This window comes from Danio aesculapii, chromosome 25 (genome assembly GCF_903798145.1).
Source record: "Danio aesculapii chromosome 25, fDanAes4.1, whole genome shotgun sequence".
NCBI lineage: Eukaryota > Metazoa > Chordata > Actinopteri > Cypriniformes > Danionidae > Danio > Danio aesculapii.
The window spans coordinates 37,366,296-37,390,318 of NC_079459.1; the positions used below are offsets into that span (position 1 = coordinate 37,366,296).

A 24,023-nucleotide genomic window follows, 5' to 3' on the forward strand; every position below is an offset into this window, starting at 1 on the left:
CTGTTTCTGGAGGCTGTGTTAGTCTCCGCAGATCAGGAGCAGGTAGAGGAAGAGAAAGAGTCAAATATTTGAATTATTCATTCATTTGGACTAACCTTACAATATAAGAGTAAACTAATATACGAGTTCACCACTCACAAATCTCTCATTTAAATGAATATTTTCTGAGAGAAGATTTACTATATATATTTATGCATATACATTAGATTAGTCAATACTGAAGCCAAATCTGGAGCTCATCTAATAAAACTATTTATGATAATAATCTAAAATTAGCACACTCAAACTGATATTCATTTATTCAATCATTCTCCTTCAGCTTAGTCCCTTTATTCATCAGGGGTCACAGCAGCAGAATGAACCGCCAACTATTCCAGCATATGTTTTACACAGCCAATGCCCTTCCAGCCACAACCCAGTACTGGGAAACACCCATACACACTCATTCACACACACACACACACACTCATACACTACGGCCAGTTTAGTTGATCAGTTCCCCTATAGCGCATGTGTTTGGACTGTGGGGGAAACCGGAGCACCCGGAGGAAACCCACACCAACACGGGGAGAACATGCAAACTCCACACAGAAACACACACTGACCCAGCCAAGGCTCAAATCACTGACCTTCTTGCTGTGAGGCCAACATGCCTCTTTTTTTTGAGATTCAGTCAAACTTTTCTCCTCTCCCATAATGTACATCTCAGTGATAGTACTGACAGACAACCACCTCAGCCAAAAGACTCATCCGAAGAGGTGATACGAGGAAAAAGCCTATTAGAGGGGAAAGTCTCTCTCTGGACCTGAAACTGATATTTTTATTTTTAAAACGTGGTGGAAGAAGCTGTTCAAAGCTACATTAGCTAAGATGCTTGCAACTTTACTTTCTGCTTTACTCTAGCAATCTTTGGAAAGCACTCAGAATGTATATTTTCCTTTATAGGTTACTGCTTTCAAGGTAAAATAACGACTCCGTTTTAAGCAGTGTGGCATGCATAGTGATTTTATCTGTATTTTAAGAAGTACCACTATGAGGTGCTGTTGCCGTGTATATACCAGTCTGTCGTCTTTTTCAGTTGCACTCAGGAAAAAAAGGAGCAAGATGTCTTCATTTGAATTCAACAACAATAGCATACTGAAAATGGTACAGTTTAGCCTACAAGAAAATATCACATTTAAGAATTAATAGTTTTAAAAATAAATGTTCACTGCGAACTGCCAGCACAGGCTGACTTTTAAAGTTTGGTTGCTCAAAATAACCTAGTTCTGGGTGTATTGCTTGTTTGCTGAACAGACACGGCTCACAGCAACCTTTGGCCGTGGTTCTGGCTTTAGTTTTAGAGAACAAGGAGGAGCTCCATGTAATAGAAAATCAAGATAGCAAGTCAGAATATTTAGCTCTCCTGTTAAATTCTTTAATTCTTTAATTTTTTCCCTCAATTTCTGTTCTGAGCAGATGTTTTCAGCACATTTCTAAACATAATAGTTTTAATATCTCATCTCTAATAACTGATTTCTTTAATCTCGACCAGTTCTCCACAAGTGAATAATAATAAAATCAAAGTGTATATAGTCTCTTTGTGCATTTTCACCAGTAATTAGTAAATTACACCTGCTTTTATGACACATTGCTCATCCAAAATCCAGATTATTGGGATATCTTCTAGATAATCTGTGGTCATTTATTTCTTTATTTTGTTTGTTTGTTTGAAGTGGAGTCTCCTCCACGGTGATTTATGAACTTTTTTGATTAGTGACACTGTTAATCTCCTGCATAAACAGCGAACAGTCTAATGAATAGACTTATTTTTACAGGCTAAAGCGAACAAGTCAGTTAATACCTGCTTTGTTGGTCTCCTCAGTTAAACATTAACCAAAGCCGTGTTGTTTTGTTGAACGTTCTTACGATCGACATCTTAGCACAGTCAGGAAGACTGCCACAGTCACGTGATTTCTGGTAAATCGAAAGTAAAACGAAAGTAACTTTGAATGATCCACAGTAACACAGAAAACCACCATAGTTCGCTTATTCAAGAGATTTTCTTAATCACGATGTCCGATGAGAAGAGGTATGAGGAGTCGGACAGAAACCTTGGCATCAAGCTAGTGCAAAAGATCAGCGATATCGGTGAGTATCAAGCTTAAAATATATTGAAAGGGGAAACCTATAAAGTTAAGCAGAAGTATGTCGATACATTTTAATGTCATCTTACCTAGTTGCTGAATGACCTGGCAGGAATGTTTCAGTACATAAATAGGCATAATCTTCATTTTTAACATTCCACGGCGTGACGCAACACGTGTTCTTATATTAATATTCCTCAAAACCCATTTTACATGATATACTTGTACAATGCATTCATACATATAGAAAAACTAGTTATGCCTGGTTACTGTATGATTATTTGTAGATAACTTTAGACAAAATGCTGCATGTAGGCTAATGTTATTTATTTCTATTCATTTGACCAGGACTTAAAACACACACACACACACACACACACACACACACACACACACACACACATACACACACACACACACACAGTATAGTGAATTGCATTGTACTCATTAACCAGTTTCATAATTATGTGGTCTACAAATGTGCCTATTATGTAAAATGAACACATTATTCCTCCATCAGACCCCTGTGATGATGAAGCTGGTGTTTTAAGAGCTGTATTATCCTGTGGTCACGTCACTGGTCCACAAACACTGACCGACTACTGCAGAGTTCAGCTGACTGATGTAAGTGTGCTACACCAATAAGCTTTTTCCACTCTTCAATATTCTGTGTGCAGTTATCAGATTATAAATGTCTTGATGATGCAGACTGTTGCTGTAAATGTCTGATTCTCAGGGTAAACCGGAGCTGAGATGTCCTGAGTGTAAACAGCAGTGGTCTTACACTGAAGTGCGTACATTAGCCAAACTCACAGCTGAAGAACAGCTTTACTTTGAGGAGAAACTGGCCAACAACTCCACTAGAACCACCATCGACATCAAGAACGTGAGTGTGTGCTATTGTGATGAAGCTGAATGAAGGATTGTGTGCTGATTCAGAAACTCTTTGTGTGTCTTCAGTGTCCGGGCTGCGATTATGTGCTTGAGAGATCAGATCCAGCTAATCTCAGTGTTCAGTGCACCGTCTGCTCTGCGAGAAACAACAAGACCTTCGAGTTCTGCTGGCAGTGTCTGAGAGAGTGGAAAGGCAAGCGTCCTCGATCTGACCGATGTGACAATGAAGGATGCACAAACAATGATCTGGAAATGCTCCGAGAATGTAAAACTATCATTTTAAAAGATGCTGCAAACATTGAATGTCCTGCTGTTCGTGCTTGTCCAACATGTGGTTTACTGCTTAACCATAATACACAGAAATGTAAAAACATTGTATGCTCTAGATGTAAAAAGGAGTTTTGTTTTGCGTGTCTGAAGCTCACACCTGACTGTCGGAAGACCAGTAACTACTTCAAGCCCTGTTCAGACGGTGTGGCTCCACGACAGACTTCAATTCCACTTTGGAGAGAAAAACAATAAATTGAAAATGAAATGCCAGTTGTGTGATCAAATATTTACCAAACACAGTAGACATTGCATTTAAGTGTTTTCACATTAGCAAATATTTTCTGTAATGTTATTTGGAAAACCTTAAATGCAACCATTCATGTACGCAAGCACAGTATAGATTTAAATAAATAAATAAATAACTTTTGTTCAGGATTTTTGTAGAGTGTTTTAGAGAAAACGTCCTCTACTATACTTTTCTTTACTATAACTTTCCTTCCTTTTCTTTTCAACCAAACTTACAACAGGTTAATCAGTTATTTTAATAAGTGCACTTTCATTTATATGTATATTAATGGCAGATTCTGTTTCATAAATTAAATTTACAATAATTCAAACTCAGTTCCTCTGGCAACTTATGCTGCAATACTAGCCTGGTCTGGGGCAGGCTAACGCTCAGTCTTAAGTCTAAAATTCAAGCTTAATCAAAGTAATGTTAATATTAACCTGATCTAATTTAATGCTATTTTATTTCACTTAACCTTTTAAATGATTAAAACTTTATAGTCATTTAATAGTATATAAATACACCAAACATCTTTGAGAATAATAATACATTTAAATTAAAATAAATTACTGCAAACAGACAAATACAAACATTTAAACTAAATGTTATATTATATATGTGTGTGTGTGTGTGTGTGTGTGTGTGTGTGTGTTTGTTTTTTCCTGTTTATTACAATTTTATTTATTTTTTCCCCCCAACATATTAGTGTACTAATTTTTGGACTGTGATTAGTTTATTTTTTGTTAGATTAGTTCCAACTATGGTACTGAGTAGTCTAATGTATATGCACAAACATATTATTGTAAAACATTCTGTAGAAAATATTAATTAAAAGAGGGATCTGTGAGGGGTGTAATCTTTTAATCTTTTGGAAGAAATGTTTTGACAGAACACAGCTTAAATAATACATTATGTCAAGTTTATCAAATGCAGACCAGACAGTTTAGATATATTTGGCAATATTTACAGTATAAATTCAGATACAATTAAGATGAGCTTAATGTTCAACGACACTGTGGGGGGGTGGAACATTTGTTTTGAAATGTCAAAACATTTTCTTTGGACTGATCTGCTCTACAATTAAAAAAATGTGTGCCTCATTTTACCTAATTTCACAAATAGACCTTTTCAATTACACTAAAACTCTACTATCACTCTTTACATTTATATAAGTATTGTATAAATCAATAGTTTTTTATGTTATTTTATATAAGCATTCCTAGAAAACTGTGGTTGGAAAACATTTGTGGTAAATATGTCTGATGAAAATAAGTTTTACGTGAGCTGTGTGAAGTTACTTTATCTTGACAGAGTTTATTTACATTGATCTACATACTCCAAGCAGACCATCAGTGCAACATCTGTTAGTATACAATTCATCCAAAGAATGCAAGAACAGAATAAAAGAACAGCACTGTCTGTTTTAAGCATTAATTATAAGCGCTTTTATAGGCCATAGAAAAATGTCTACATTTAGAGATTTGCAACATAACCAAGTACCATATAACACTGCAAAAAGTGTTTTGTCTTTGACAGGGCTATTGAATATCTGAATATGAAAAATGAAACTGAGTACTGAAAGAAGGCAGAAAGGAATTACTGCTCTATTATAGGCCTGTAACTGTGTACCCATTTAATTTTTTATTTCGAGTTTTTGAAAATGATTCTGCAGATATGTAATCTGGGGTGATGTCTGGTCAGCATGTCTCTTATCCTCCAACACCACCCTGTAAGAGGGAGAAGAAAAAAGTCTTTCAAACAGCAAACCAATTTTTACATCACAGATCATCAACAATAAACTGATTGTAAAATAAATCAAACACAATCCCCACTGATAAATGTGCCAATTGCCAAAGGTTAATTCATGCAGTATTTTGCATCATACTTTACTATTTAAAGCAGTCAGACAGCAGCAGAATGACCAAACTCACTTCAGTTTCTCCAGTTTCCATTGAGGATCCTTCAGTAGATCTAAAAGCTGCTTCACTACTGAATCTGAGATCTCATTCCCACTGAGGTCCAGCTCTCTCAGATGAGACGGGTTTGATATCAGAGCAGATATCAGACCAGCACAATCACTGTCATTAATAAGACAAGATCTTAACCTGTAAGTGAGAGTGAAAGAAGAACGCTCAACAGTTAGAATACAAAGATAATCAGACACACCAACAGCTGTTCACAAAGGCTGTTCTTTATTATGCTGCTAAGAGTTCAACAGTATAAATGACCGGTATGTCTGCCTGTATGGTTTGTTTACTCATTCATTCATTTATTTTCTTTCAGCTTAGTTCATGATTTATCAGGGGTTGCTATAGCAGAAGGAACCACTGATTTATTTACTGCTTCTCAATTTGTTAACTGCTTCTTGCGGGATCCTTGGAGGAAAGTATGAGCAAGTTTCTCCCTTCCAGCTCTTCCTTTGCATGCATTGCTTTCCGAGGGAAGCACTCCCTCATTGAATACTCAGGTGGTGCTGTTGTTGTGGATTGCTGGTGTGGCTGCTGGTGCTCAGCCCAGTATAACGGCTCATGCAGACAATCAGATTCGGCTATGCGATTCAGTTTACCCAACAGCCTCCCAAGTACAAGGGAGTGCATTTCACTATGGTGAATGCCACAGCCACCCCTGTCTTGCCAATGAAGATTGCTGTCCTCCTAGCAAAGGATATAGTCAAGCAAGTCTCTTCAGCGGAGTGTGGGTTTTACAGCCCATATTTTATTGCACCCAAAAACAGAGGTGGTTTATGATCAATCCTGGTTCTGCACATTTTGACTTGGTAACTGCACAAGATACCTTTCAAAGTAGCCATGTAGAAGCACATCCACTGGTGTATCTGTCCACAGAGTTGATTTGCAGAAATAGACCTGAAGGGCATGTGCTATCATGTCACCATTCTCCCTCGTTGCAGATCTCTCATCAGTTTGCGTTCAAGGGCAGGGCATGGCAGTAAGAAGTCCTCCTGTTGCAGCAGTCTCTGTCTCCCTGGGTTTCCTCTGAACTCATGGAGGCTGCCCTATCGCCACTCCAACTTGACCATCACCCTGCTGCTTTGCTGTACACTCTATCCCTAGATGCACATTTTCATACTTACAGAAGGTTCCAGCTCAGGCTGGATCTCTGTGTAACGAGCATGCATCTGCAGGTTTTTAAGCTGGATACCTGTTGCATTGGCATATTAATTGCCAGGAACTGTTGGCTGTATATCTCACTCTCTGATGATCAATGTGGGAAGTTAAAGCATGCACTGGTCAGGATGGGCAGTACAGCTGCTGTTGTGTATATCAACCACAGCTCAATGTCACAGCTCACTTGCAATGTGTTCAACACTGCATCCCATTTACATTCCTGGGAGAGCTCTACCATGCAGCTGACAGACTCACACGGCAACTCATACTCCCGAGAGAATGAAGACACGGATGTTCTGGCTCACAGCTGGTCCTGGGGCCTGCACAAATACACACTTCCCCCTAGTGAGCACTTATATTCCTATATTAAAAGTGTTAAAATCGCTATTACCTGTGTCAATTTGGGCGTCAACCTCTGACAAATGCGGGGAACTAGGCTAATGCACGCAGCACCATCATGACTGAGAGAGCAAATGTACGCGGGAGCAAGGGCCCGAGAGACATCTCCGCAGTCTGCCACCGATGGCTGATCTCGCTTCTCTGTGGCGTTTTGACACAAAAATACGCGGCGAAATTTAGGGGGCCAAGCTTGTTGACATGGGGACTTGTGGAAGAGTGCTCTTTTAATGGAATTTGATACCGCACGTTAAATGGAAAGAAAAAACCCTCCCCATTTCGTGATGCAAATGTGTTATTAAGTTTGACGTGTTCACAACTTTTGTAAAGCATCTGCTTCACGTTGCTGTGTCAGAATCATTGCTTGTAAAATACACTTTAGAACGCTTAGTTTAAGCAAATTTAATGAACGCGATCATGCGTGTTGATCTAAAGAGAGTTGCTCTCGCTCACCGAATGCGCTGTACTGCGTGCGTCCATTTCCTAAGCAACAGGAACAAACGCCTGACATCGCCTGTCCATATTCCTCAAAGGTGTTTAAAATGAAATGTTTAGAGATGGGGTTACAACACGTACCTGTGTGTGCCTTTGATGCACCCCTTGATGCTTCTTACGTCCTTGTTGCAACACCAGTGGCACCAAAATTAGGCACCGAAATTCATATGCTGATTTGGTCCAGTACATACTGGTTACAAAAGTACCTGTGCTATAATGGCACCGGGTTTCGGTACCCAACCCTAGTAAAGATGCGCAATCACCTGAAACCTAAAGCAGTTGTGAGATTCGACAATATTTGAGTGGAGCTGGTTTCCTCCTGACTCCTGGGTAGAACTAGCCAATCATGAAGAAACTAAGCTCAGTGTAAAAAATGCTTGCTGCACAATTCTCCCTAGTCTATAATATATGTGAACTTATTTTTATTAAACACTGCAAATGAACACCTGAAGCAGTGGGCAGCTATTGCTTCCAGTACCTGGGGTGCAATTAAGGGTTCAATGCCTTGCTCAGGGACACCTTAACTGCTGTTCTTTCACTCCCCTATCTTCAATTCCTGCCGGGAATGGAAAATCAAACCTGCAACCTTTCGATTACAAGTCCAACTCCCTATCCATTAGACCACAACTGCCCCCTAGGTAAAGCTCTGTATATGACTCCCCCTAAATTCTACATAATTCCATATTCTTGTAATTAGGGCCTGGAAATGTCAGAAACTTGCATCTTTAACAATGTTTGTGCACTCATGCTTCTTGCTTGGCAAGCATTACATCAAACGTTTAACAGATTCAGCTTCTATGGTGCTCAACATACTCTTCCCATAATGTTGTTTCGATTCCCTAAAGGTGAGACATTATGTTCTGGTGCCACAGCAGCTGAATCACCATCTGAATGCTAAGCCGTGTTTGGCTACTCAGTAATAAGCCTGCTTTGCTCTTCTACTCAGCTGTTTATAGGTTGCTGTATCTGCAAGGATCTGCACTTGCCAATTCAAAGATATTCATTGGCCTTCTTCCTTACTTTTCAAAATGACAGGTCATCTGGCGATTCCCATTATGTCATTCCAGCATATCATCTCTGTTTACATCTGTAACCGAGACATTTCCCTCAAAAGTGGCATCTAACACTAACAGTATTTTTTAGTAAATCTTGCTAAGGGCTTTTTATACAGAAAGAAAGTCAGGCAAGTAATGCCAAGTTCAGACTGCATGATTTTAGCCCCGATTTTGACTTGCCAACAGGTTTTGAGAAATCGCAGACAAATTACAGGTAAATCGGTGCTCATGCACATGAGTGTGAACTATCAAAGACATCATCTGAGAGAATCGCCGATGAGTGGCTGATGCCCATGAGATATTTGCTGTCTGCGATTCAAATCATGCTGTGAGAAATGTGTTTGACTGAAAATAACATCGGCGATCACTTACAGCCAAGGACAGAGCAGCATTCACTAGCATGGGTACCTGCAGGCCAGCGGGAGGTTGAGGGAGAGGTTAAAAGCGCTCATGAGTTTATTTGGACCCAAGAAATGGAAGGAAAAGTAGTGTAAATTTAGCAGGAGCACTGTGTCTGTTTGATGTGTCATGTGGGTAATATCATAACCTGGTCCAAAAAAAAAAAAGTTGAGAGAAATTGTTAAATCCCTTTAAACCCAGGTGAGCAAATATGTACATTTTCTACCCCATTAAAGGCTTCTTTCTCATTATGTAGTTAATAACAAAAGATATACGACATGTTTTTGGTTGTGAGACGTAGTTTGGACAAAGTTGTCGGCAATTCTTCCTATTGTAAAGTCTTGCATTGGGAAAGCCCCTGTCGCAGATCTTGCAGTGTAAACAAAGCAGAGACAGAACGCTAGCCCAGATAGTCATGTAGTGTGAAACCATCTTTGACAGCACTACTTTGAAAATCACGCAGTCTGAACTCGGCATAAGCAATAAGTAAAGCTGCTGATGCGGTTTGTTGAGTTTTTAATGATCCTCTGCTGAGATTATGACAAAATGAATCTGTTTTATTTCCGTGGAATTTCAGTTGATCTATCACCGTTTCTCTTCAGTAATTCTGCTTGTTAAAAGCAGCTGATTATCACTAATGCTTAATAAACTCTACATTAATCACTTAATTATCTCATTGACTCAAATGGATAAGATTCACAGTACTAATAAATATTAGTTTTTGAACCTAAATGGATTGAATCAATCAGTTTCAGTATCAAACTTAAATGGTTAGAGTTTCCTCAACTTACTGGTTTTACAGTGTGGATCTTTTTTGATAACTCAAGTATTAGTGAAAAACGGCAATTAAATTAGGGCAGTAGCAGCATGATACAACAAACACATAAAGAGACAAATCACTTACGAACAATATTAAAAAACACAATCCAGCATGCTTCATGATAACTTCATAAACAGTACTAAAAAACAGCAATAAGAAAGGACTCATACTTTAAAAAATTAAACCTTGCTAAAATGTAAGGTTATAAAGCCTTATTGCCTCAGGAACAAAGGTGAATTTATATCTGTTAGAAGAGCATTTAATGCTTCCAGAGGTCAACAGAACAAAAAAAAGGCTTCAGAGTATTGGAGTCATCTCCTATCACAATCTGAATTTTCCTTATCATTTGCTGTTCATGTAACTCTGCTAGACTCCAAAGAGGCAAACCAATAATCTTGGAGCAAGTCTTAACTAAGTTTTTTTGTGAGGAGAACCAGTATAAAAAGGAAATGCTTAATATACTCTCAATATATGTAGTATAAAAAGTTAAACGTATTAAAAAAGTTCCGTTTCCTAAGAACATACATTCTCTGATGCACTTTCTTAGTAACAGCTTCTGAGTTCTGCTGGAACTTTAATGTGGTATCAAAGATTGTGCCAAGATACCTATATTCCTGTACCCTTTTAACTTTCTTTCCATTAAAATACACCATTTTCACATCTGAGACATTTTTTTTTTCTTACCATCTCTTTGGTTTTTGTGATGTTCAGTTGTAGTTTAGCTTATTTACACCACTTTAAAACTTATTATGGTTATAGCTGTTATTACAATCTGTATTTGTTAACAAGAATAAAAAAAACTCTGTCATCAGCTATATGGCATTTGTCCTTGGTACTGCAACATTAATTTGTGTACAATATAAACAAAAATTGAAGACAGTACGCAACCTTGTGGAGATCCTATTGATGTAAAAAGCATGTCTGAAAGCACTCCGTTCAACATGACTCTCTGCTGCCTGCATGTCAAAAAGTCTAAAATCCATAAAACCAAACCATGACTCACATCAAATTCATCTACAAGTTTTTTTGCTAAAATAAAAGGATTAATAGTATTAAATGCAGAGGAGAAGTCCACAAATAGCATTCTTGCAAAATTGTTAATGTACAGTATTTACGATAGAAAGAAAAGTTTTGGATCATCCACACATCTTTGATTGCGATATGCAAACTGCAATGAGTTTAACTTATGACCAGGTTCTGTCAACAGTTGTGACTTAACCTCCCTCCCTAAGGCTTTCATAACTAAAGATGTTAAAGCAATGCGCCAAAATAAATGAATGCAATTAGATCTCTCTCTCTTTGGAATAGGTTTTACGTTAGATGTTTTCCAGTGAGAGGACTTTGCCCATCGCATCTGACTGCTCCTTCACCGCCGTTAATTCCTAGGTGAATTCACCGACTGTGTCGCCGAGCAGGCCAGACTGGGATATGGATGAGTAAAGAAAGTGAACTTTGTCAACGTCACGCATATCAGCCAGGTTTAGCCAGAGGTGGCATTCCTGGACCACTAATGTGGCCATCGTCCTTACCTTGCCTGGGTCGGAACCACCCTTGTGCAGCTGGGCCAATGCCTGCGCTTGGTAGCACTGGAAGGTGGCCATCGCATGCAAGGCGGAAGCAGCCTGGTTTGCAGCTGTGTAGGCACTGGCCCCAAGAAAGGCAGATAACCTGCACGGACAAGAGACGAGGTTGACTCCACCAGGAAAAGGCACCACGTGGACATAAATTGACCGCAAGTGCACGCTCAATTTGGGGGATCGACTCGTACCCCCTGGCTGCTCCACCATCAAGTGTGGTGGGGGCGGAGGCACACACAGATTGGGCAGAGAAAGGTGCCATCCAAGACTGTGGGACTTCTGGGAAGAAGAGGACAGGAGGCTAAGAAGGTCTGGCCTTCTTAGTATCCTCCACGTAACACCCATCTAGTCAGTCTGACCGCGGAGCTGGGGGATAAACCATCTCCAGACCCACAGCCGAAGCAGCCCGGGAAAGCACGGCCAACATGTCTGCTTCTGGATCCAGGGCGCGCTCACCACCCCGGATGGAGGGATTGGGTTTGGATCCTCGTCAGACAGTGATAACCCACACTCCGATGCAGCGATGGACATCTGGTCTTCGGTGTCATCAAGCAAGAGGGCGACCATCAGGAAGGATGGAGCGCTTCTCTCGCCCGAAGCTTGGATGGAGCGTGTGGAGGAGCAAGACTCCCACTGTAACCCTCAGATCTGCCCAAGTGTCCACCGCGGCACGGGGGACAACTGGGGTGGGTGGCCCTTTTGTAAGAGCGATCTGTGATCTTAAGTGCACAGCAGACATGCCACCACAGTGAAGGCATGCACTGCCCAAGAAAGGAAACTCGCAACAACACAAAATGCTCTGGACCCAAAGAATGCCAGGCAAGGGAGAAACCCAGCTCAACTGTCTGTCGCCGCGTATCACACACTCTGGATTGGGAGCAGCAGCCCACTTTCTTGTTCTCTCTCTCTCTTTGTGATGCACAGCCGGAGAAACCCTCATTAGACTCTCTCAGAAGCTTTGTGAAAGGCTCTGAATGTGAAAAGGATGCCTCGGCTTGGCACTAGCTTTGTCTTTATACAACGCTGATTGTATTTGACACCAGCTGTGCACGCTGATGCTTCCAACTCGTTGGCATTTCATTGGCCCATTTTATTACTCTTTCTGATAATTGAATTCTGACGAGATCACCACTGTGGAAGTTTTCCTTCCTGATGGGGAACTACAACTTGATTCAGGGAAGCCTGAAACAATGATTGAAACACTACACTGAGTTGCTCTGCACAATGTTTAAGTGTTCTTCCACAAAAGCCATCTGGACCAGGTGCTTTTTTTACAGGTGTAGCTTTCAACTGCCTAACTACATTAAGAAACTGTAAATTCAGAGGAGTAGAGGAACTCAACTTTTGTTTGAATTCGTTAAGATAATAGCTTGTATTGTGCTTTTTAAAATGTGTAAAGAAAAAGTTAAGGTCATTGGTCTATACATGATCACCTTGGTCCTTTTATATCACTTTCTTTCAACGCAGAGAAAATGTAAACATACCCCAGTTTCTCCAGTTTACACCGAGTATCTGCAAGTAGGTTTAAAAGCATATCCACTGCTGAATATCCAAGGTAATTGTCACTAAGATCCAGCTCTTTGAGATGAGAAGGGTTTGATCTCAGAGCTGAACTCAGATTAGCACAACCACTGTTATCAATATGACAAGAGCTCAACCTGTGAGTAAAGAAACCTATTAGTCGTTTTATACACAAATTTAAACATTTCACACAAATCTGAGTCAGGTTGTAGTACTTCTAGTTTGCAACAAAACATACAAATAAAAAGTCATTGCCAGTCACCTCAGTTTCTCCAATTTACACAGAGGATCTGCCAGTAGAGCTGCAAGCTTCTCCACTCTTGAGAATCCAATGTAATTCCCACTGAGATCCAGCTCTCTCAGATGAGATGGGTTGACTTTCAGAGCTGAACTCAGATCAGCACAAACACTGTCACTAATAAGACAAGATCTCAACCTGTGAGTGAAGAAAATTATTAGTATTTCATACACTGTCAAATCTGGTTCAGGTCACAGTACTTTGAGTCTGCAAAAAACAAAGAATTAAAAAGCCAATGCCAGTCACCTCAGTGTATGTAGTTTACACAGAGGATCTTCCAGTAGAGCTGAAAGCAGCTTCACTCCAGAATGTCCAATGGCATTCGCACTGAGATCCAGCTCTCTCAGATGAGATGGGTTTAATCTCAGAGCTGAACTCAGATCAGCACAAACACTGTCACTAAGACAAGATCTCAACCTGCAAGAAAAATTTTAATTTTGTGAGAATCAAAAATAAACGCATTATTATGAATCAATCCACTATTGAGCTTCAAACTCTGAAAATGAAAGGCAGGCATTAGTAGGTTTCAGTTAAATATGATATTTTGTTTTTCTGAAACACATTGAAATATTTGTATTTTTTCATGTTGTTTTGAAATCATAACTCTGGATAATAAGAAAATTAAATTCCATCAAGAAAAAGGGTGTCAAACTCTGTTCATCAAAGGCAGCAGCTCTGCACAGTTTATGTCTAATGCACAGTTATGCTTAATTAAACACCTAATCAATTTAATGGAGTCCTTCAGGCTTGTTTGAAACCTATAGGCGAAGTGTGTTGGAGCAGAGTTGGAACTAAATTCTGCAGGGCTGCAGCTCTCCAGGAACTAATTTTGACACCTGGTTTAGACCAGTGGTTCTCAATCCTTGTCCTCGCAGTCCCCTGCACAACAGTTTTTGCTGCAGCTTCAAGAAGGAACTGTGTTGAGATCGACATAGTGTTCACTGCTCTTTACCCACTGCAAACAGGAAATTGTTTACTTTTTACTTAATTTTAAAAAAGGGGAAAAACATTAAACAGCTGTATGCAGCTTTAACCGTAATCATGTGATTACCATAGAAGCCATGTCTTGCACACATTAACCATTGAATTGAACATGCTTTCAAACTGGACTTATAGCAGAATATCCTGTGATGTTCACTTCTCAGGGCACTTTAAATGGACAGTTAAATGAAACAGACTTCTGAAGCAGTGAGAGAAACATAGAAAATATGAAGGTCAGAATTGAGAACCATTGCTCTGGACATTGATAATCATATTATAGAGCTGAAAGTTACAGACTTGCCTCAGTATCTCTAGATTACACTGTTGGTGTTTAAGTAGATCTAAAAACATCTTCAATTCTGAATCATAAATCAAATTCTCACTGAGGTCCAGCTCTCTCAGATGAGACGGGTTTAACATCAGAGCAGAACCCAGATCAGCAAAACCACTGCTAGTAATTTTACAAGCACTCAACCTGTGAGCGAGAGAGAAACAACAGTCAGAATACAGTGAGAATCAGGGAGATTATGCTTTTTCAAACTAAAACGTATTAGTGTAAACGGGGCCTAAACATAGTGTTAGTTACTATATGCAAATCGCAGTAATTTCGACATAAAATCGAACAACATGGGTATTACATTAACCTGCCGCCGCAGACATAATGCTAGACCTAGATTAAAGTTAGGGTTAGGGTTAGGGTTAGGGTTAGGGTTAGGGTTAGGGTTAGGGTTAGTAGCTGAAAAACTGAATTTAAGTTACTATATTTATTGTTAAATTATTATTTTACGGTGATTAGCTGTAATTTTTGAACTGATGAGATGCAAGAAATGTAAGGTAACTGCTATAACATAAGGTTATTTCTTTTTTCAGCCTAACCGTAAAGTGAAGCCACCATTGCTGAGCAAGGTGCAAATAAATCGAGATGACTTTCACTGTAAGTACTCGTTTGACAATTGAGTATATGTTTATTATATATCAGTCTCAAATACTGCTTATTCTAAAATGTAATTTGTGTGTATAGTGAGAGCTGCCATGTGCTGTGACTCGCTGTAATGCTCACTGTGTTAACAGTGTTAACAAGTTCTCGAGTTCTTATATGTTACCAGTTATCATTTCTACTGTAACTTTAGCCTTACACATTTAACATAAAACTAAATATTATGTAAAACCCAACTTTGCTTTATTGACTTTCAAATTGAATAAATTAAAACTTGATTTGTATGTAACTCACATGAAGAAGACAACAGCGTAGTTATCTGATACACAACAACAGTGCTTCTTCTGTACATTACGAAAGCTAACTCTCCTTCTCTCCACAGAGCTACTGCCACCTGTCGAACACTCATCACACCGCTGTAAGTATACAAATACTATACATGCACTGGCCAAATAATGAAACATATATTAAACAGTTATTAAAGACATCTAAAAAAAAACATTCTGGAGGGGTGGGGGGGTAGTTGTAGTTGTTCTTATAGGGATAGTTCACCTAAAAATGAAGTTCCCCAGAGGGAGGGGAACTTCAATGCTATGTTAAAAAATTTCGTCATCTGAAAGAGTAATAAAACGGGTCAATGTAATGCCAATGAGTTGGCAGCGCCAGCACATGCAGCTGGCAGCAATCACAATCAACTGTGTATAAGAATGCCAGCCACACGTCTCTTAAGCACCTTTTCGCTTTCAAAAGCCTCACTTGCAGACTGAAAGAAACATTTTGCTGTAATTCTCCTATTTTTATTCGAGAGAATGAGAGTGAGAGAAAGCTGCTGTCTTCTGAAAGGCTGATTTCTTCCGGTTCCAGTCTGAGCAACAGCACGAGCAGCGACGGTTGTGCTGGGTGGGTGAATACAAAGCAAGTTTCCTAAAAGAGCAACACGGTTGAGCAACGTGTCTTTTAGAGACGTTGCTCCGACTGCGTTTCTGGATGCGGTGGTTTCTTGTCCCCGGATGATGGGCACAAGCACTGTGTTGCATGTCTGGGGTTCAGCATGTTAATGCGGTGCTCATGGGCAGTGCATTCAGTCACTGCGATTGCATGTCTGTTGCGCAGTTAAGATCACGGTTCACTCTTGCAAAAGGGCGACCCACCCCTATTGTCCCCCGCAAGTAGTGGTTGGCACTCGGGCAGATCTGAGGGTTACAGTGGGGATCAATCCGCCACCCTTGGGCTTGCAGACCTCCTATTCCTCAGTGCTCTCCATCTAAGCTTCGAGCGTGAGAAGTGTTCCATGCTCCGGGATGTTCACCCTCTCACTTGATGACACTGAGATATCCATCGCAACATCAGAGAGTGGGCTGTCATTTTCCGATGACAATTCGGACCAGCTTCCTCCCTCAGGGATGGTAAGCGAGGCTCCAGATTTGGGATCTGATATGATGGCCGTGCTAACCCGGGCTGCTTTAGATGGGTGTTAGGATTAGACGTGTGTTGCAGGGGGAAAACCGTCTACCATCCCCTTTTTCCTGGAAGTGCACAGTAAGTTCACGCAGCGCTGAAGGGTATCTTTCTCTGGCAAGTCTGTGTGTGGTTATCTGGAGGCATTTTAAATCAGCAAAGTGTCCCAGCAATTCAGGCCAGCCCACTCTTATGTTTCCTTAGACCCTGGCCCACCTAGGTGGCCGAGGTTCCTACTGTACAGTGCTTTTTTCAGACCACTTAGTGAACCTGTAAGCACTGCCAATGGAGGAGGCAGAACCAGCCCCTTTCTTTGCTGTGTCCGGTTCACACACTGAGCTATGTGACCACATTTAGAGCTTACGACTCTAAGCAGCTCCTTTTCTGTTATGATCGGCAGAACTGAAGTGCTGTATCCAAACTGAGGTTGGCCCACTGGATAGTGAATGTCATCTCCCTAGCTTTTTAGTGCCAGGGTGAGCCGCGTCCCCTGGAGTGAGAGCGCACTCTACTAAAAGTGTCACCTCCGCTTGGGTGTAAGCACACGGGTGCCTCTCTAACTGTGGGCTGGGCAACACCTAATACATTCATAAGATTTTATAATCTTTGAGCAGAGTTGGTTTCCTCACGTGTGCTGGTGAACTCAGAGTGAATGAGGAAATTCAGTTTGGTGTTGTAACACGCTTGCTGAGAGCCTGGCAAACCTCTCACCTGTGACGTGGTAAGGTTTAATCGCTGTGGCGTTTTTCATACATTTCCCCATAGTGGAAGTTTTTCCACATAGCATAGTTACTACGTAACCCTCGTTTCCCAAGGGGGGGAACGGAAATGCTATGTTCCTTTGCCACAATGGTTGTGCCTTAGCTGACAGTTGTAGTTCGGCGCTTCAACTAGACAAGGTGCTTAAGAGACGTGTGGCTGGCATTCTTATACAGAGTTGATTGTGATTGCTGCCAGCTGCATGTGCTGGTGCTGCCAACTCATTGGCATTTCATTGACCCGTTTTATTACTCTTTCAGATGATTGGCTTCTGACAAAATCCCCATAGTGGAAGTTTTCAACATAGCAGTGAAGTCTCCCCGCTCTGGGAACGAGGGTTACAAAGTAACCATTTCGTTACTCACTATTTACTCAGCCTTGTGTGGTTTCAAATCCTTTGGAGTTTCTTCCTTCTGTTGAACACAAAAGAAAATATACTCAGGAAAGCTGAAAACCAGTAACCATTGACTTCTATGGAAGGAAAGACAAATACTATGGATGTCAATGGTTACAGGTTTCCAGCCACCTTCTGAATATGTTTTTTGTTTTTGTTCAACAGCAGAAAGAAAGACAAGTGAAGAGACAAGAGGTTTGGGACAAGTGAAGGGATAGTAAATTATGACAGAATCTTCAGTTTTTTGTTAAACAAAAGTCTATTTTTTTGTCTTCTGACTTCATTTACTGAGCATTTAGTTGTTCAATCTTGTAGAAGTTTCTTTTGTTGAACAATTTACTGTATGCAATTTATCACATAGCATTTTCACAGTATGGAAAGTTAAAGGTGCTGTAGGTTATCTGCCTAGATGCTAACCAAACACAGTCCCTCCCCTTAAGTCCAAAACCACGCCTCCTGATATCATGATCACGCACATTAAAGATGACAGAGACACACTAGATCATGTCATTTGCCAGTTAGAAAACTTTATAGTTCTTTATAACACTACAATTCCCAAATAAAAACTGTATTATATCTAGCATGTTTCATTTGTGTAGCAAGAAAACATGTCATATAATGCAATATTTCATTGCATAATATTTTATTCTGAAGAATATTTCATTTAATTATAGTAATTTTAACAGTTCAATAATCAGAATGTGTAAACGCATATCTTAAACAATAATACATGTTAACAAAAAAGTGTAAGGTAAAAAGTATCTATTTTCAGTCGTCAGACACCCACATGAAAATATAATATAGTAATTTATAGTAAATACTTTCAACCATACTGACACTGACACCTCCAATAGAGATAGAAATGATGCACAATCAGCTAAAGTGTGGCTAGAACTGTTTTTTATGTATGGGCCTATATATATATTTTGTATATGTATATATACATATATTGCATTACCAAAAATGATTGAGCCCATGTCCATGTGTTGTGAATATTGATTATTACATTATAAAATGTATGAATTTATAAGGTTTGTTCAATGTATTCATTACATTAATGTAGTTTTTACAATAGTATCTGTTTAAGAAAAATATATAAATAAATGTGACAGTGTTATGTATATCATTATTTAATATATTTTATTGTTAATTTTCTTTTAGGATAACAGGGAATAAACAATTCAGTAAAGTTATTTTAACAATGTAAATTTCCCAGTATACATTTTTAAATTAGCTGAAACCAAAAAAGCACGCTAAAACAAGCTGCGATGACGGCACTGATATTACACGATTAGCTGGATTTACCGCATGACAACAACCACGTGTGTTTCGGGTTTATTATTGACTAATTTATTTTTTACTAATATTTATATTTATATTTACTAATTTCAAAACAAACAATGAACTTTTCATCCCCTCTCTATCCTGTACACATCATGCTTATTAAAAGACTAGAAATATTTTACTGCAGTTTCATCTTTTCTTCAATAATCTGGTTTTAAAGACTAGATTGTTTGCACAGGTTTATTCAACCTTTTTTAACAGACTATTTACTGTATTCAGCTTTATAAATGATTTAAATGATATATTTTAGTAAATAACCTATATATCAACTCAAATAAGGTTTACAGATTTAATTAATAATAAAATAATTATCATCATTGATCTTGACACCCCTATAAATGTTCTTAACAAGTAAAAAAAAAAAAATTATTAATTATAAAAATAGATAATTATCAGATATTTTATTTCCTGTCAAGCCGTTTATGCAGAAATGTTAAACGTGTCATTGATGTACCTGCTCTTTCTGGGTAATGTCTACTTAAAGTGTAGCTCATTTATTTTGCTCCTTTTGTTCAATCTTTTTGGATTAAAGTGCTTTTTTAAAAATATTTTCATTATCCAAAATAATCCTATTATTCTATGAATCTGTGGATATTTATTTCCTTTTTATGTGCCCTCTCCTTTTCCCCTTATTTCTCATGCGTTTGTTTTATAGGCTACTTTAATTCATACTATAGTTTGTAGAGACTGTGTTCTGTTTTATTTGTAAAATTAATAAATGATCACGCCATGTGATTGGTCATCTGCAGCAACTTTGAGCCCAGAAGTGTCCGGCTTGACGGCTCCATTTTCAGCTCTGCCCCCGCCTGCGCTAGGCTAATCTTGTTGATCACCTGCTGCAGCCGTGCTTCATTTAGAATAACATGATCGAGAAGATTTATTTCACTCACTGATCCAATGTTGCTCTAACTGAAAATCAGTTTGGCAAATTTTATTTGGGCCAATTGAAAAATTTTTATGTGACCAGTCACAAAAAAATTGTAAGTTTGGGCAGTTTTTTTTTACAAGGTGTATATAAATATATAAACAAACTTTTAATCGCTTTATACTGAATTTACTATTCCAATTAAAGTGTTTGCTGGAGATTGAAGAGTTTCCTAGATAGTATTTATGTAACCTTTACATTAAAAAATGATTTGTGTGCTGAAATAAACCTCTAGATGTGTGTGCAGAGATGCACACTTATGGTCAAATGTCTGGGATCAGTACAAGACTTTTCTTAGTGAATGTAGTATAAATTACAATTTGTATCTGTGTTGTAAAGTCATATTTTCAGCATTATTACTCCAGTCTTCAGTACCACATTATCCTTCAAAATATAGGGCCCTATCATATACCCAGTGCAATAAGGCACAAGACGTGTTTCTATTTTCAGACCTGGGCTCTGTTCTTCACACCTCCCTTAAATGATCTAAGCTGATTTAGCAGATCCTGGATCTGTTGATCTTGATAACTGATCTCTGGATAATTTGATTTAATAAATCAGATTCAAATGTGTGGATGAACTGATCTGAGATCTGTGTGTTGTAAAGGACAGATCTATCCATCCTCCAAATCATGATCAGCAATGCAGCGATTGGCTGACGGCACAGCAGCGTGATGACATCATCTGATTAATATTCAATTATTCATGTGAGCTAAACGACATCAGATGAGCAGTAAAAGGTTTATTAAATATGACACAATAACTCTCTCTCCACATTTGTTGTGAGCTGCAGACGCTACACTTTCATGTGTCGAAAGTATTTAGCAATTTATTTAGTTTTACAGTTAGAGCAGATTTTCTTTACTATAGTAGCCATAGTAGTAATATAGTAGCCGGTTTCTTAATCGGTGTAAAGAATAACTGGATGTTTACAAAAGCATTTTGATGTTGATAAAGGCGTCTGCAAATTTTGTGAAACATCAAATCACCGACATATTAACTGTCAAAACATGTTCATGACTGCTTAAATGTATTATTACTTTTTTAAAAAGTCACATATTGTGCATGTCTATTACACACAAATTGTACTGAAGCGAGATATAAAACGTTCATATCGATAAATGTTCTGTTTGAACCAGCAGGTGGCAGTCTTTGTACTTTTTATTTCGCAGTGCAGATTGCATAAGTTTTATTAATATATATTTTTTTACTTTATATATATTTATATATATATATATATATATAGTTTAAAAATATGTTTACTATATACTATAAGTGTGTATAACTACTGTAAGAAAATATCAGCACTTGGTTCATACTTTCAGTATTCTCTTTGCTTGAACTGACCTGATCTAATCCTGTTTATATGAGATGAGCTGCTGCTACTGAGCAGGTTTGATCTATTAGAACTGTTGCTATGACAAATGATCTCAGATCAGTTTTGAAGAACTAAACGATCCTGGATCATGTCAAATCATCAATAACCAAATCCAGCTAACTGAATAATCCACGTACGAAGAACAGACCCCAGCGCAACACAAGTTTTCCCGTTTTCCACCATGTTGTTTAAATAGTAAATCCATTTGCGCCACTTTATGAATTCATGGGTGTTCTGGTCTAAATAAGAGGCATTAAGGCACATTGTTGGCGCGTTGCAATTTTAAAGAACTGAAATAGACTGCGCAATAGGGTATATGCGGAAGTATGCTAAAGGACATTTAATTTGCCAGTTACCTGGGTTAAGCGCTTCTGGTTAACTGTATATCATTGCAAAATCAACGCGTTTAAGGTCTGATTTCTTTAAAAAGCAGCGATCTCCACTGGCTGAGTAATATACAATATAAAGTGTGTCTCAGATTGTACAAGAAGCACTGCATTAAATTGCATTTCCCCCACCATGTCTTTAAAATATGACACCCATGACATGTGGAGTCCCACAAGGCTCGATTCTGGCACCTCTCCTGGTCAACCTTTATATGCTCCCTCTGAGCCAAATAATGAGAAAAAAACAAATCTCCTACCACAGCTATGCTGATGACACTCAGATCTACCTAGCCTTACTGCCTAATGACTACAGCCCCATTGACACCCTCTGCCAATGCATTGATGAAATTAACAATTGGATGTGCCAAAACTTTCTTAAGAGATTGCGTTTGGGAACAGAGATGAGGTTCTCAAGGTGAATGCGTACCTTGGCTCTAAGGGTAAAACAACAAACAATAAGGTCAAGAATCTTGGTGTGACTCTGGAGTCAGATCTGAGTTTCAATAGTCATATCAAAGCAGTTAGTAAATCAGCATACTATCATCTCAAAAACATTGCAGGAATTAGATGCTTTGTTTCCAGTGAAGACTTAGAGAAACTTGTTCATGCTTTTATCAGCAGCAGGGTGGATTACTGTAATGGCCTCCTCACTGGCCTTCCCAAAAAGACAGTCAGACAGTTACAGCTCATCCAGAACGCTGCGGCCAGAATTCTGACCAGAAGCAGGAAATCAGAGCACATCACACCTGTCCTCCGGTCTTTACACTGGCTCCCAGTTACATTCAGAATAGATTTTAAAGTGTTATTACTGGTCTATAAATCACTAAATGGCCTAGGAGCTCAATACATTACAGATATGCTCACTGAATACAAACCCAACAGATCACTCAGATCTTCAGGATCAAATAAACTAGAAACTCCAAGAGTTCAGTCAGAGCAGGGTGAATCAGCTACTAACAGCGCCCCCTGCTGCTGGAATCAGCTTCCAGAAATGATCAGATGTGCTCCAACATTAGGCACATTCAAATCAAGACTGAACACACATCTGTTTAGCTGTGCCTTTACTGAATGAGCACTGCGCTACGTCCCACAGATCGAACTACTATGTTTTTCTCTTCTTTTTAATTCTTTTATAACACATTTTGGCTGTTTTTATGTTTATTTGTTTATTTATTTTTTAACCATTTCTATTATTTGTTTTTATTTCTCTTATACTTGTTTCTTTTATTCCTGTTTATGTAAATCACTTTGAATTGCCACTGTGTATGAAATGTGCTATAGAAATAAACTTGCCTTGCCTTGCACTTAAAGGCTTAACTAGGTTAATTAGGGTAACTAGGCAGGTTAGGGTAATTAGGCAAGTTATTGTATAATGATGGTTTGTTCTGGAGACTATTGGAACAATATCTAGCTTAAAGGGGCTAATAATATTGACCTTAACATGGTGTTTAAAAAATTAAGAACTGCTTTTATTCTAGCCCAAATAAAACAAATAAGACTTTCTCCAGAAGAACAAATATTATCAGACATACTGTCAACATTTCCTGTTAAACATCATTTGGGAAATATTTAAAAATGAAAAAAGTTCAAAGGGGGGCAAATAATTCTGACTTCAACTGTACACATGATTAGATAATAATGGAAACTAATAGTAATATGTGTTATATGTATAAATAAACAACTGATCAAATTATATAACCATAACCTACAGTATAGTGTTTGTGTAATATGATATAATTTAATAATGCTTACTAAGCAAAAACACCTTTCACAAACATTCACACATCAGTCTCTATTATAATGAGTTTTTGTAGGGGTTATTTTAGCTCAAATTCTTAACCTTAGCTACAGCCATGCCCCTATCTTTTAAAACACCACCTATTGTAATTGTATGTATATATTGTTATAACAGTCTGTACAACTGCTCTTTAAAAATGACAACCACTGAGGACTTCGAGGACAACACAAACACTTAATCCAAAAATACACTTCATTAAGTGAAGTGTATTTATAAACTAATGTCGAGAGGATCACGTGCTTATGATTGCTTGAAGCTGGTTCTGCATTATTCAATTCATGATTGACCAATCAGACGATTCCTAAGCCACTATAAATACCCTCAGCTCCATATCACAGCCATCTTGGTTTTGAAGAATCCCCCCTTCCTCCTCTACTCCTCCACCTTTTCTAGATGGGTGG

At 38.6% G+C, this 24,023-nt stretch overlaps 2 protein-coding genes across 5 annotated transcripts in view; one reads left to right on the forward strand and one right to left on the reverse strand.

The window, feature by feature from the left end:
* Positions 1-1,954: 1,954 nt before the first annotated feature.
* Positions 1,955-3,560, forward strand: LOC130219655 (E3 ubiquitin-protein ligase RNF19B-like). Its single transcript, XM_056452107.1, has 4 exons — positions 1,955-2,130; positions 2,647-2,750; positions 2,863-3,012; positions 3,087-3,560. Exons 1-4 carry the CDS (start codon positions 1,992-1,994, stop codon positions 3,540-3,542), a joined length of 849 nt encoding a protein of 282 aa, XP_056308082.1. The 5' UTR covers positions 1,955-1,991; the 3' UTR covers positions 3,543-3,560.
* Positions 3,561-4,418: 858 nt separating this feature from the next.
* LOC130219653 (NACHT, LRR and PYD domains-containing protein 12-like) overlaps positions 4,419-24,023 on the reverse strand; it is a 37,442-nt gene continuing 17,837 nt past the window's right edge. For 3 of the 4 annotated variants that reach the window (XM_056452101.1, XM_056452100.1, XM_056452099.1), the window contains exons 18-20: positions 12,928-13,101; positions 5,508-5,681; positions 4,419-5,303 (exon numbers count right to left, since the gene is read on the reverse strand). In XM_056452101.1, coding sequence (XP_056308076.1) covers positions 5,210-5,303; positions 5,508-5,681; positions 12,928-13,101 — 442 coding nt within the window. In that variant the 3' untranslated portion in view covers positions 4,419-5,209. Of the gene's footprint in view, positions 5,304-5,507; positions 5,682-12,927; positions 13,102-14,445; positions 14,719-24,023 lie in introns of those variants that run through there. The other variant, XM_056452102.1, reaches the window with a different exon arrangement.

What these genes read in the sequence shown, in the direction of transcription:
- LOC130219655 (XM_056452107.1), top strand. Translation starts at nt 1,992, where the DNA reads ATGATCCACAGTAACACAGAAAACCACCATAGTTCGCTTATTCAAGAG. An exon ending in GCAAAAGATCAGCGATATCG is followed by an intron (nt 2,131 to 2,646) that starts GTGAGTATCAAG and finishes TTCCTCCATCAG; the next exon opens with ACCCCTGTGATGATGAAGCT. An exon ending in GCAGAGTTCAGCTGACTGAT is followed by an intron (nt 2,751 to 2,862) that starts GTAAGTGTGCTA and finishes TCTGATTCTCAG; the next exon opens with GGTAAACCGGAGCTGAGATG.